Source organism: Balaenoptera musculus, chromosome 17 (genome assembly GCF_009873245.2).
Source record: "Balaenoptera musculus isolate JJ_BM4_2016_0621 chromosome 17, mBalMus1.pri.v3, whole genome shotgun sequence".
Taxonomy (NCBI): Eukaryota; Metazoa; Chordata; class Mammalia; order Artiodactyla; family Balaenopteridae; genus Balaenoptera; species Balaenoptera musculus.
Window position 1 is genome coordinate 19576620 of NC_045801.1, and position 13205 is coordinate 19589824.

At 40.9% G+C, this 13205-nt stretch overlaps 1 protein-coding gene across 8 annotated transcripts in view; it reads left to right on the forward strand.

Moving 5' to 3' along the window:
• ENPP2 (ectonucleotide pyrophosphatase/phosphodiesterase 2) overlaps positions 1-7896 on the forward strand; it is a 105556-nt gene extending 97660 nt beyond the window's left edge. For all 8 annotated transcript variants that reach the window (XM_036830746.1, XM_036830745.1, XM_036830749.1 and 5 more), the window contains 3 exons: positions 577-709; positions 2575-2731; positions 7294-7896. In XM_036830746.1, coding sequence (XP_036686641.1) covers positions 577-709; positions 2575-2731; positions 7294-7464 — 461 coding nt within the window. In that variant the 3' untranslated portion in view covers positions 7465-7896. The remainder of the gene's footprint in view (positions 1-576; positions 710-2574; positions 2732-7293) is intronic.
• The last annotated feature ends 5309 nt before the right edge of the window (positions 7897-13205 follow it).

Genomic DNA, 13205 nt, shown 5'->3' on the forward strand with positions numbered 1-13205 from the left:
GCAGGAGTGGAAGAAAAATCAAGAATTCTGTTTGGATAATTTTTTGTTAGATATGATTATTAGGTATTCAAATGCACCATGAGATGGCTGGTTGGATAACATGTCTGGAGTTGCCTGGAAAGGTTAGGGCTAGAGACATAAACTTGGGAATTAGCCTATCTACGACGTATGAAAGAAGAGAAAGTAGATTAAAGCCTTTTTTCAATTTCCCACAAACACCATACTTCCCCTGTTGCACACACTATTCTCTCTGCCTGGAATGTTGTCTCCACCTCTTTGTCTCAGAAACACCCACTTGTCCTTCAGATCTCAGCCTAGTAACCACTTCACCTGCAAATCCTTCCCTGACTGGTTGGGCTACGTTAAACTCCTCTACCATTGTCTGCATATCTTTCTCTTGGCCGGTTCATAAATGACACACCCACAGCTAATGCTTTAGGATGGATTGCTCTTAAGAATCACAACAGCTCTACTGTCTCTTGGCTTGTGACATTTGGCTTGTTTAATGCATCCGAGAGAGAATTTGGCCAAAGCAAGGAGTTTTGTTCATGGAGAACTGATTTTGTTTTTGTACAGGAGTCTGGAATTATTTCCAAAGAGTTCTGGTGAAGAAATATGCTTCAGAAAGAAATGGAGTTAATGTGATAAGTGGACCAATTTTTGACTATGACTACGATGGCTTACATGACACACAAGACAAAATCAAACAGTAAGCTTTTCATTTCCATGCAACGTGTGCTTTTAAATTCCAAGATCTCACTCAAGAATATTTTTCAAATATTCACGTACTAGAGAAGAGCTGGTACCTCTTAAACCTGTTGCTCTTTGAATCTCCGTGTGATTTCTTCAGTTCTTTTGGACCTGTGATTAAACGAGGCATTGGTGGTTGGAAAGGAATTAGGATTTGTGGTAAATAAATGCACTTTTCATTTTCATGAAAGAAAATGTATCAAAAGATTAGAAATTTTTTTAACTTTATTCTTCAACAACTCTTTAGTGGGAAGATGATAATTTTCACTTGTGTTCACTATTTGGGGGGGGGGGACTTTTAGAATTCCTTAGGTTTTCTGAGTCAGTACATTTCAATAGGAAATTACATATAAACTTTGGTCAAATCTCATTTCTATCCTTCTCTGTGGTGCTATTAGGGATATAAAAGGATGAGGCATACTCTGTTCATAAGGAACTTACAGTCTGGTGGAGAAAGTAAGAGGATATAAATACAACAAATTCATAATAGGTCATCATTTAATTTTTTTTTTTAAGGAGCTGACATACCTAATATTTGAAGAACTCTTTTTTTTAATTTATTTTATTTTATTTTTGGCTGCGTTGGGTCTTCGTTGCTGCATGCAGGCTTTCTCTAGTTGTGGCAAGCGGGAGCTACTCTTCGTTTCGGTGTGAGGGCTTCTCATTGCGGTGCCTTCTCTTGTTGCAGAGCACGGGCTCTAGGCACGCGGGCTTCAGTAGTTGTGGCCTGCGGGCTCTAGAGTGCAGGCTCAGTAGTTGTGGTGCACGGGCTTAGTTGCTCTGCGGCATGTGGGATCTTCTCGGACCAGGGCTCCAACCCATGTCCCCTGCATTGGCAGGCGGATTCTTAACCACTGCACCACCAGGGAAGCCCTCTTCATTTAATTTTATACATGCATGAAACAATTAGAGAGCAACACAAAATATGAGAGGGTTTCATTGTGATTGACAGACAGACACAAAATGCTAATTTTTTTCATATATATAACTAATAAAATAGGTGTTATCCTACCCCCTTTACAGTCATCCATAAGAGAAATTTTATCCTACTTGTACATTTATTTTGTTGCTGATTATTGTCATAGTTTTCAGCCCAAATTATATTGTTAGTTCAATCATAATTTCAATATTTTGAAATGATTAAAATTAAGATAATAGAAAACCAGGTAAGGAATTATGAATTTCTATACTATGCTCTACTCAAAATATTTTTTTATACTTTTGTAACTCATCAGTAGCACTCAGTTCTTAGAATTTTCTTTAGTAAATGAATTCTCTGTACCAACTGTACCAAGTTCAGGATCTCACTGTGGCTTGAAGAGCTATCACTCTCCTAGCTCCTGTGTTTCCTGCCTCCGGTCCATTTTATACAAGTCTATGAAAGTTATTTTCCTGAAACCTGGATCTCATAATGGCACTTCCTAGCACAGAAACCTTCGGTGGAGCATTACTGCCTGAAAAATAATGCCCAAACTCGACAACTTTGGCACTCAGAACCCCCCTTACTTTGGCTTTTATTGATTCTTCCAGACTTACATTTCTACTCCATTGACCTATGCATTATGTCCCGCCTCTGAGAATTGGTTCAAGCTGTTTTCTTTGTCTGGAGTATCTTTTTCACTCTACCAGGTTGAGAGAAAGAGGAGATTCCAGGCATTGAAAACATGATATTCAAAGATATAGAGGTGGGTTAACACCTGTAAGTGAAAAATGACTCCACTGAGTGAAATTTAACTTTAGTGACTTGGGCAATATTCACTGGCCACCATTTAAAAAAGAAAGCTACTACCTCGGCTATAGTTTGATTTTGCCTTCCTGTCTCAGGTACGTGGAAGGCAGTTCCATTCCTGTTCCAACTCACTACTACATCATCCTCACCAGCTGCCTGGATTTCACCCAGCCCGCCGACAAGTGTGACGGCCCCCTCTCCGTGTCCTCGTTCATCCTTCCTCACAGACCGGACAATGATGAAAGCTGCAATGTGAGTTCAAGAACAGCGTCCTTTAGGATTTGCTGACAGAATTCATCTTTGTGTCTTAGTTTATATTCCCACCCTTGAACTAGGACATACTTATCATAAAACATTTGCACTACACAAATGGGTGTACAAATTGGGTCTTTAGAAAGGACCCAAAGGAAACGTTGCATAACACTTGGGAACTTTGTGCTCTAATGGCTTTTTATTTTTCAACATAAGGGTGTGTGGGATGTGTGTGCATTTAATGTTGTTCTATTTCTGTGTTTGATTTTGGCAAATGATAGAAGTGCCCACATGTTTTCCATTTTGCAAAAGACATAGATATTTTGTAAAAAGTGAAAAGTAACACAATTTTGGTAATTACTGAAATGAGGGAAGAGTTCTCAGGAGCTCATTATATCATTCGCTCTACTTTTGTGGATGTTTGAAAATTTCATTAATAAAAACTTTTTTAAAAAGACACACACACAGGAATATATACTTTACAAATCAGAGTTTCATTTGCTACTAGTTATGAGGGCAGATGTAACAGGTCATCCCGTTCTTAAATAGCACAGATGACTCTTGATTCACTTATTCCAACGTGAAAGGAGGACGGCATGGCGAAAAAGCCTCAGGAAGGCAGACAGGATCCATGCTCTGTGCTCCTGGCTCTGTACTAATGCTGCACTCGGGGACAAATCACATGATTACTCCAGGTTTCTTTAATATGATGGAAATCCTGTGCTCCAAGGTTGATTTTAGAAGTAATAGTCTCTATGCTTTTGTTTATATAATAGAATAGGAGATAAAATCTACAGAGGAAGATTTTTAGTCAAAAAGCAGTACTCAAATTCCTTAATTATGTAAGGTACCCTGGGAAAAATGATGGTGTGTTTAACATAGTCACACGGCAGGCAGCCTTCAAGGGGGAAAATAAATGAAACAAGCACAGAAATTGCTTCACTAAAAGGCAAAGACCCTTAAGAATAGCTTCAACAGAGATTTTCAGCTTCATGGACAAGGCAGCTTTGGGGCTATGGCTTCAATTACAGGTGAAGATTGAAGCTATGACCATCCAAAACAAAATAACAGATGCAGACAAAAAATTGAAAGTTGAAATATGGCTGAAAAAGCTAATTAAGTTGGCTAGAATATTGGAAATGAGGATCATAGTGGGAGATAAGGTTTTAAAGTTTGCATGGAATCAGATTTAAAATAAAAGTAGTCTTGGTAGTAGTCATAGCGGCCATAGTAGTAGTAGTTATCATTGATTGAGTCCATGTTACTATCCAAGTACTGTGCAGGTCCTCTCATTCATTACTTCTAATCATCTCATTACCCTATTAGGCAGGTATATATGAGCTCCTCCCCCTCCCCTTTTATTAACTCTTGAGAAACCTGTAGCTCATAAAGAAAAAGTGTGTAACATGGTTACTGGTTAGTCAGTAGAAAAGTAGAACTTTAGATTCAAGGCCTCTGATTCCAAAAGCCCATCTTTTTTCAAACTTACCAGATTTCTATAGTGGAAGCTTGGGGCCTTAAGACTTTTTTCTCATCGCACAGACATTAGATAACCACAGAAAATGTTTAGGCATAAAAGCAACATTGTAGACTCTGTTTTGGGGAGATAAATTTGAATTGGAGGGGATCAAGCATGGTCCTCAAACGTTTTGGCAAGATTCCTAGGATTGAGGGAACAGAACTTGAACTGGGTGTGGTCTTGGAAATTTCTAAAGGAAGGTGGAAGGCAGCAATATTGTACTGGAAGGATAAATAAGATCTTAGAAATAATTGGATGGGAGGTGGAGAAGCAAGGGAACTTCAAGTGAGAGAGAAGCTGTCCTCAATTTATTGGCTTGACTTTCTCAATTTTGATTGTTCACAGCCCACGAGACTAGGTAATGGTGTACCAGAGGGATGTAATGCCTCTGGATAACATGATGTACTTTTTTGAACTTCAGTTTTACTAAAATCTTGTTGTGGGGAGGTAAAATTTTTGCAAAACAGTAAACACATATTTTATGGAGTTAAATTCAAAATTGCCATACATGTTTAAGATAAGGCAGAGACTACAAAGACATTTCAGACTTAAAGTAAGCCATTTAAGAGACACCTCAATTCCTGGGAGATGTATGTTCACGTTTCCCTGTCATTAGGGGAATTTGGTGGTGCAGGAGTTTGTAAAACATTGTTCTGAACTCAGCTCAGAGGCAGTTCTTTATTCACCCCGATGTTACATCTGACAAATGAAATCCACTGATGTCCTCATACATCTTCCTCTCTGCACAGAGCTTAGAGGTATTTCTTATAGCGTTCAAGGCCAGCATGCCTCTTATTGAAGAACCCCCTGCCTACGTAGACACCTGTCCTTGCCTTAAAGTCCACCTTAAGACTTCTGGGACTTGAATTCACAAATTCACTTGGGAGGAAGTCAGGGAGAAAAGGCAGGTGAAGGATAAATGTCCATAGCAAGAAAAACACTAAGCAAGTTCCTGGACTGTGCTTTCGTTTGCATTAATGTGTAAAGTTATTTATTTTTTAAATTTATTTTTAAAGTTTTTCTTTTCCTCTCTTGGTGCACATGAACTTTTATTCGACTTTTATTAGTTTTGCATTTTGTACTAGAGTCTCCTGCAGCAAATACTTCTGTGGATTGCTAGCTAGCAAGAGGCAGAAGTCATTTTCTTCATGTGTAACATAGCCCAGTATTTTGACTAATTGGAGGCTGGATTTTAGCCTGTGAGAACCAGAGGAGAATGCCTCTCAAATGAAATTGGCAAATCACTTCCCAAGGAAAGAAATAGCAAAAGACAGATTTTCCTCCAAATTCGTATAATCCCAGCTAGCCATTATTTAAATTAGGAAAAACCTTTTTACTTCATGTCCACTCACTCAAATGACTGCATTTACAAAGGAAACATTAGACTTACTGACCATTGAAAAATAAAATAAATGAGTTGAATATGAAAATTCTCCCGAAAATATCACTTCATGCTTACTCTGCTTACTCTGAGGGGGTCCCGACCCATTTGGAGACCTCCTACTTCGTTAATTATATGGTCACACTGAGGATTGGTCAGTACCGTTGTGGGTAGAGTTATATTTAGGCCTGTTCTTTCCTATGACTCGCAGAGATCTTGGTTAGCTTGGGTTAGGAGGGTGGGGCGTGGAGGGTTAAAATCCTTATTTCCCCCAGCCTGCAAAGCAATTTCTTCCTGTTTCTTCATTTTGCCTGGGATGGCCAGGCATCAGTTTCCTGAACCAACAGCCTCCTGTACATATTTAGCACTGGCACAAGCTGCTGGGGCTCCGTGTCCAGGTCCGTGTGGGTTGGAGCTTTCTGAGAAAACCCAGTGCAGGTTCTTGGGCTTTGGTGGGTAGTTCATTGAGACCACTTGCAGTCAAAGACTTGGGCGAGGGCATGCCTGAACATTCTCAGCCCTGGGACGCACAGCTACCCTTCGACTTGTAGAAAGACTTTTGGAAGCCATTGCAATTCCGGGGGCATTTGGGAATAAAATTATTGGCAAAGGCCCTCCTGCCCCATGTCTACTGACGAAGGTAGACATTTCTCCATATTCTCAAGGTTCTCAGATCTCGTTCCTTCTCTCAAGTTCCCTCAAAAGTGAAAGAAGGTATTTTTTAAATGTAAAGGACTGCTTTATCTGCACTGCCTTTTTGTTTCTACTTAGATGTGAAATAAATTGTTTAGTGTGGGACATTTAAATGTCTTTCATCTCGAATTTGTGCCAGTGAGGCAATTTTTGGCAAGTAGTTAAGACAGAAAGAGATTTCCTTCCTTCCCATCATGGGAAAACCCGTGATGTTGTTTCCTTACTTTACTCTTTTTTTTCCCCTTCTTCCTTCCTCTCCTTCCTCCTTCCCAGGGAGCTGAAGTAAGCATTATTATTCTTGTGAACCAATGAAGAAACTGAGGCCTAGAGAGGTCAAGCAGCTTCAGCAAGGTCTCACAGCCAGGAAGTGGAAGAGTTGCGATTCCAACTCAGGCCTCTTGGGCCCCAAAGTGCCAGGTGTATCAACTGAGCTGCTTAGAGTCGAACTCATTCAAATATTAATTCACTGCCATCTAATAGATGATGTCGTTGACCTAGCACACTCTTCTGAAGGACTAGAAATGCACACACATCATTTTGTACAATGGGCACAAGCTCTTTCCTTTCCTTGGGAGGCAGAGGAGCATTCCTAATTCCTCATGCTCTGTACTTCTCATTGCAATTTGACAGCAGGGGAAAGAAACGAATCACTGAATTCTCCAGGGCCTTTGGTTTTCCCAATTTTGATTTATGTTAGGAGAATGTATTGCATCAAATGCCGTTTCGCACCACACATCTCGTTTATTTGGTACAGCTAGTTGCTGTTGAAAATGTTCACAGCCAAGGGCCAGTATTTGTGGCCCATTGCCAGCAGCACTGTGGGAGAGAGGCGGGGAGGCCAGGAAGGAATAACACGCCTTGGCTTTGGGTGCAGGAGTATGTAGAGGTCATTTGTGGACTTGAAGCAAATGGACCGTGTAGAGAAACTCCTTTGGAAAATTCTGACTCTGTACTCCCTTTCCGTTGCAGAGCTCAGAGGATGAGTCGAAATGGGTAGAAGAGCTTATAAAGATGCACACGGCTCGGGTGCGGGACATTGAACATCTTACCAGTCTGGATTTCTTCCGCAAGACCAGCCGCAGCTATCCAGAAATTCTGACACTAAAGACATACCTGCATACATATGAGAGCGAGATTTAACTTTCTGATCCTCTGCGGTGCAGTCTTATCAACTGGTGTATATTTTTATATTATTTTTGTATTTATTAATTTGAAACCAGGACATTAAAAAAAAATGTTAGTATTTTAATCCTGTACCAAATCTGACATATTACGCCTGAATGACTCCACTGTTTTCCCCTAACGCTTGATATAGGTAGTCTTGTGTTCTGAGTAGAGCTTGTAATAATTACTGCAGCTTGCATTTTTAGTGGAAGCTTCTAAATGGTGCTGCACATTTGATATTTGCATTGAGGAAATATCAATTTTTCAATGCACAGTTGCCACATTTAGTCCTGTACTGTATTGAAATACTGATTTTGTAAAGTTGCATTCACTTACTGTTAATTATGACAGACATATTTAAGCCTTATAGACCAATCTTAAATATAATAAATCACACATTCAGTTTTTTTTCTGGTTTTATTTGGTCTTTATTTCACATAAATTAGAGTGTTTGCTTCTGGTATATTTCATGCATAAAATGTATACATTTCTTGTATTGGAGCCTCTTCCTAGTTGGATGTAGTTCACATAGAAAAAGGGACATCCTTAATATTCAACTGTGGTGGCCTGGATGAGATAGATGAGGTACATATCTATGGGAAATCAGAAGGGCAGAGGAAAAGAGGAACCAGAAGAACTCCTGAATATCCTCTCTCACCTATCTATTTTAAAAATATTTTGAAGTTTGGAGGAACAGGTTCTTTTGATCAAGTTGTTTCAAAGCTTTTATTAGACTCAACAGAGACTATATTAAGGCTATATTCTGTATAAGTATCAACATAAGAACCAGGGAGTATATAAAGAGAAATAAGACACTGGGATGAAATATAGACATAAATGTGTAATTAACCAATCAAAGTTGAGAATAATAAATGCCAAGTGAAAAGTGTTAGTAATCATGCAATATGACAGAAGGGTCTGAATGATAGGTGGGGTGATTTTTGATGGACCCAGTTGTGGCTTTAAGTAATAATGAAGCACAAAGCGAGGAACCATTCAGAGATTTTCAGTCCTTCTGATTGTGTCAGGGAGAAAGGTGCATCTTAGTATTGCCATGTCTCTAACAGTTAGTAATCTCCCATAAAAAAAAAAAAAGATCAGCATGGTTTTTTTCATCATGTTAATTTTTACAGTAGCCACCTTTTATGGTCAGTGAAATGGGTTTTTAATTTCTATAAATTCTCCTTTAAAAGTAAATCTGCTGGGCTTCCCTGGTGGCGCAGTGGTTGAGAATCTGCCTGCCAATGCAGGGGACACGGGTTCGAGCCCTGGTCTGGGAAGATCCCACATGCCGCGGAGCAACTAAGCCTGTGAGCCACAACTACTGAGCCTGCGCGTCTGGAGCCTGTGCTCCGCAACAAGAGAGGCCGCGACGGTGAGAGGCCCGCGCACCGCGATGAAGAGTGGCCCCCGCTCGCCGCAACTAGAAAAAGCCCTCGCACAGAAACGAAGACCCAACACAGCCAAAAATAAATAAATAAATAAATAAAATTTTAAAAAAAGAAAAGTAAATCTGCTTAAGAAGGAAGACATTGTGAGGACTTCCCTGGTGGCGCAGTGGTTGAGAATCTGCCTGCCAGTGCAGGGGTCACAGGTGGTTTGAGCCCTGCTCTGGGAAGATCCCACATGCCGTGGAGCAGTTAAGCCCGTGTGCCACAACTACTGAGCCTGCGCTCTAGAGCCCACAAGCCACAACTACTGAGCCCGTGTGCCACGACTACTGAAACCCGTGTGCCTAGAGCCCATGCTCCTCAACAAGAGAAGCCACCGCAATGAGAAGCCTGCACATGGCAACGAGGAGTAGCCCCCGCTCACTGCAACTAGAGAAAAGCCCGTGCGCAGCAACGAAGACCCAACACAGCCAAAAATAAATAAATAAATAAACAATTTTATTTAAAAAAAAAGAGGGAAGACATTGTGTTAAATAAAAAATACATAATAACAAAAGTAGGACAGACAGTAGTGGGGATATGCGAAAAATCATGAAGGTGGTATGAGAAAAACCGATGTTTGGGAAACACAGCTACAGGAATACACTGGAAGAAGTGAACATGGTAATACTGTTGACATCTGTATTTATCCAGCAGCTGCTATAGTCCAGGCACGTCTCCGGCACTTCATATGCTTTGTCTGTAAATATTGAAAAGTGAGGAGCTCAGAGAAGATTTTCTGGAAAGAGGAAGCATGAAGCTGGGAATGGAGAAGGCCTGAATTGGGCTTTGTAGTTTGGGGTAGGTAGTGTGGAAGCGAAAGCGTGGGCAATCATTAGTCAAATTCATTTCACCTGCCTTCATGAATCAAAAATACTTGCGTGTCCTCCAAGCGGCATGTAGCCTAAACAATAAGACGCTTGCCCAAGTTGTTTTCCAGGAACTTGGAGTCAGCTTTGTCTAGTTTGAGCTGAGCTGGTTAAGACTGGATAGGACCACCAACCCTCCAACTGGGCACGCGCGAGTGTCCACTCTCGGTGACCTTCTGACATCACAGGACCAAAAACTCCACCTTCAGATCGTGCTAAGTGCCTCCATTTTTTAATGTGCGGAGGCCTGTGGCTTAGTTACCCCTGCACAGAATGATGACTGACTACTGCATCTTTTTCCAGTCACCTTTCCACACAATTCTTGTGCTCCCTAAGCCTCAGACCACCCTGCTTCTTTATTTTTTAATCCCATAAATACCACGAGCTCCTTGCCTTCTGGGAGGCGGATCTGAGATGCCTCCTCACTTGGCTGCCTTTCAAATAAATCCTCTCTCTCTGCTGCAAAACCCAGTGTCTCAGTGTTGTGGTCTGCTGCACGTCAGGCAAAACAAACCTGGTTTGGTAACAAAAGTATGATAGAAATGAATTGGGATATCACTCATCATTTATTTAATATTCAGTAATGATTGATTGACCAGCTACTGCATGCCAGTACCTATACTTGCTGTTGAGGTTAAAACTCAATAAGATAAACATGGTTCCTGCTGTCGCAGAACTTGCAGTTTAGTGGGAGAACGAGACCCCTTAAAAGACCCCAGGGTTTAGTTGTGATGTGTGCTGTGAGAGAACAGGTGCTGAGGGACAAGGGGGTGGAAAGAGAAGAGCCTTCGATGACACTACAGCCAACACTTGAGGGATGAGAAGAATTCGCCTCAAGAACAAGAATGAGAAGGAAGAGCAGAGCCGAGGGCTAGGAGTGGGGAAAAATCTTGGGGTGCGTGACGGTCAGAAAGAAAATAGATGTGCCCAAACACAAAGGTGGGGTTGGTTTGGAATAGGTCAGCAGATCCTTATGGGCCCTGCTGAGGATTCTATTCTTTTTTAATTTAATTTAATTTTATTATTATTATTTTTAATATCTTTATTGGAGTATAATTGCTTTACAATGGTGTGTTAGTTTCTGCTTTATAACAAAGTGAATCAGTTATACATATACATATGTTCCCATATCTCTTCCCTCTTGCGTCTCCCTCCCTCCCACCCTCCCTATCCCACCCCTCTAGGTGGTCACAAAGCACCGAGCTGATCTCCCTGTGCTATGCGGCTGCTTCCCACTAGCTATCTATTTTACGTTTGGTAGTGTATATATGTCCATGCCACTCTCACTTTGTCACAGCTTACCCTTCCCCCTCCCCATATCCTCAAGTCCATTCTCTAGTAGGTCTGTGTCTTTATTCCCGTCTTACCCCTAGGTTCTTCATGACCTTTTTTTTTTTCTCTTAGATTCTATATATATGTGTTAGCATACGGTATTTGTTTTTCTCTTTCTGACTTACTTCACTCTGTAGACAGACTCTAGGTTGAGGATTCTATTCTAAGTGCAAAGGAAAATAATTGAGAAGTTTCAAGCCAAGGTATGACAACATTCAATCTAAGATTTCAGTGTATTGGCATGGATATTCAATAATTACGTAGTATGCTCTAAATGTAATTCCACATAAAATACATCTGATATGAGAGGGTACACCTATTAGGTGCAGTAATTCTGCACTAATACTCCCAAAAGTAGCATTACAAGAGAGAAGTGTTAATTCTACTTTTTAAAAATATTTGCAAGCTCCTTGCTTAGCTAGATTTGCACATCACCTCAGATTGAACTCTTCTAAAAATAGGTTATACCTGAGGCTTTTGGGGAAAGCAGCTGCAAATTTAGTTGAGTACTGTTACTCTATTTTTAATCCTTAGGTCAAGTCTTTCTTTCTCATAAATAAACTCCATACCGACCACTGTATATTTCAAGTGAGTGGTTTTGCCGATAAACACATGTCATTAATTGTGGGGTTATTCGTGAAAGTCTTTGAATGGACAGGAGCCCTATTAAAATGAGGTCTGGAAGACTATTTTAAGTTGGGGTGTTTTTTTTTGTTTTTTTTTTTTTTTTATTGAGACCTTGGTCCATTCATGCTTTCATTGAGCAAGTTGCCAACTGCTTGCTAGCATGGTGGTCCTGTTCTAGTGGATGGATTCAGAAAGTGACTCTCTAACACGAGCTCATTGTAAATAGAGTAAACCAAGAAAGCAGCCACATAGTTTCTCAAGGGTAAAAACATTCTGAATTGTGTTTAGGAGTGTTGACTTAAAAAAAGAAATCTAAGCAAAAGCAGTGTTTGGTGTCAATTGGGTTTGCCCCAGATTCCAGTGCCCATTATTCCTTGCGGTGGCTGGGGAGAGGGTTGCTGTGGATGAGGTCTTGATCCCTCCTGTTTGTGTTCCTCTGACTTCAGCTGTCTCTCCCTATCTCTTTGCTGAGTCAGGACGGGGCTGCCCTGCGGGTGGGAAGTGGTAAAGGCAACGGGAATTCTCCCAGGAGGAGAGGGATTGTATGGGATGGTGAGGAACAGGATTTAGCTGTTTGAGTTTGTAGGCTAGGGTAAACAGAGCACTGCTAGAGGCTCAGCCAAGAGTGGCAGTAGTTCCTGTTTGGGCTGCACTTCTAGGAAGCGCATGTCCTTGATCCCTCTTGCCCCCATTCCTGGCAGGGATGTCCAGTTTTGGCTGGAATATGAAAGTGGAAATTGTGTCCCTGTCCTATGAAATTTTGCACTCTGGTTCTTGGGAACAGGCAAAACTCCAATCCCTGTTCCCTCTAATTCCCCCTGGACTCTGCTCCCTCTAATTCCTTCAGGTGGTTCTTTTCCTGCCTTTCAGTGGAAACTCAGGTGCTGATTAATGTTCAGCTGAACATTTGAGACCCTTGGCAGTGTTCTTTATACAAAAATGCATGAGAAATAGTTTTAACTTTAAAAGTCTTACAGTATAGTGGATCATATATATGTTAAAATATAGTTACAATGCAACATACATTTAGTGAGAACAGAAAGGAAGAATCACTCTACCTTGATGTGGAAAGTAGCATTTATTAAGCACCTACGATATGCCAGACTCTGAGCTAGTGATCTTATCTATGTTATGTTTTTCACTGCTATTAACAGCCCTGAGGTACGTACAAAACCCCACATTTTATAGCTGACAAAGATTAGGCTAACTGTTGAAAAACGAGTTGTCCGTGGCCACATAGGTAAAGAGGAGAAAGGCAGTGTTTGAATCCCTCTCTCACTCCAAGAGCCATGCTATTCCTGCATGCCAAAATGCCTTTCAGGTAGGAAGAGGGGAGGAGCAGATCAGAAAAGACATTGAGAAGTGATGACATTCAAGCGGCAAGACACCTGAAGAATTAGTAAATGTCTTTCAGGGAGAAAATGAAAGAAGGCAGTTCTAGCAAACATTTGCAAAAGTA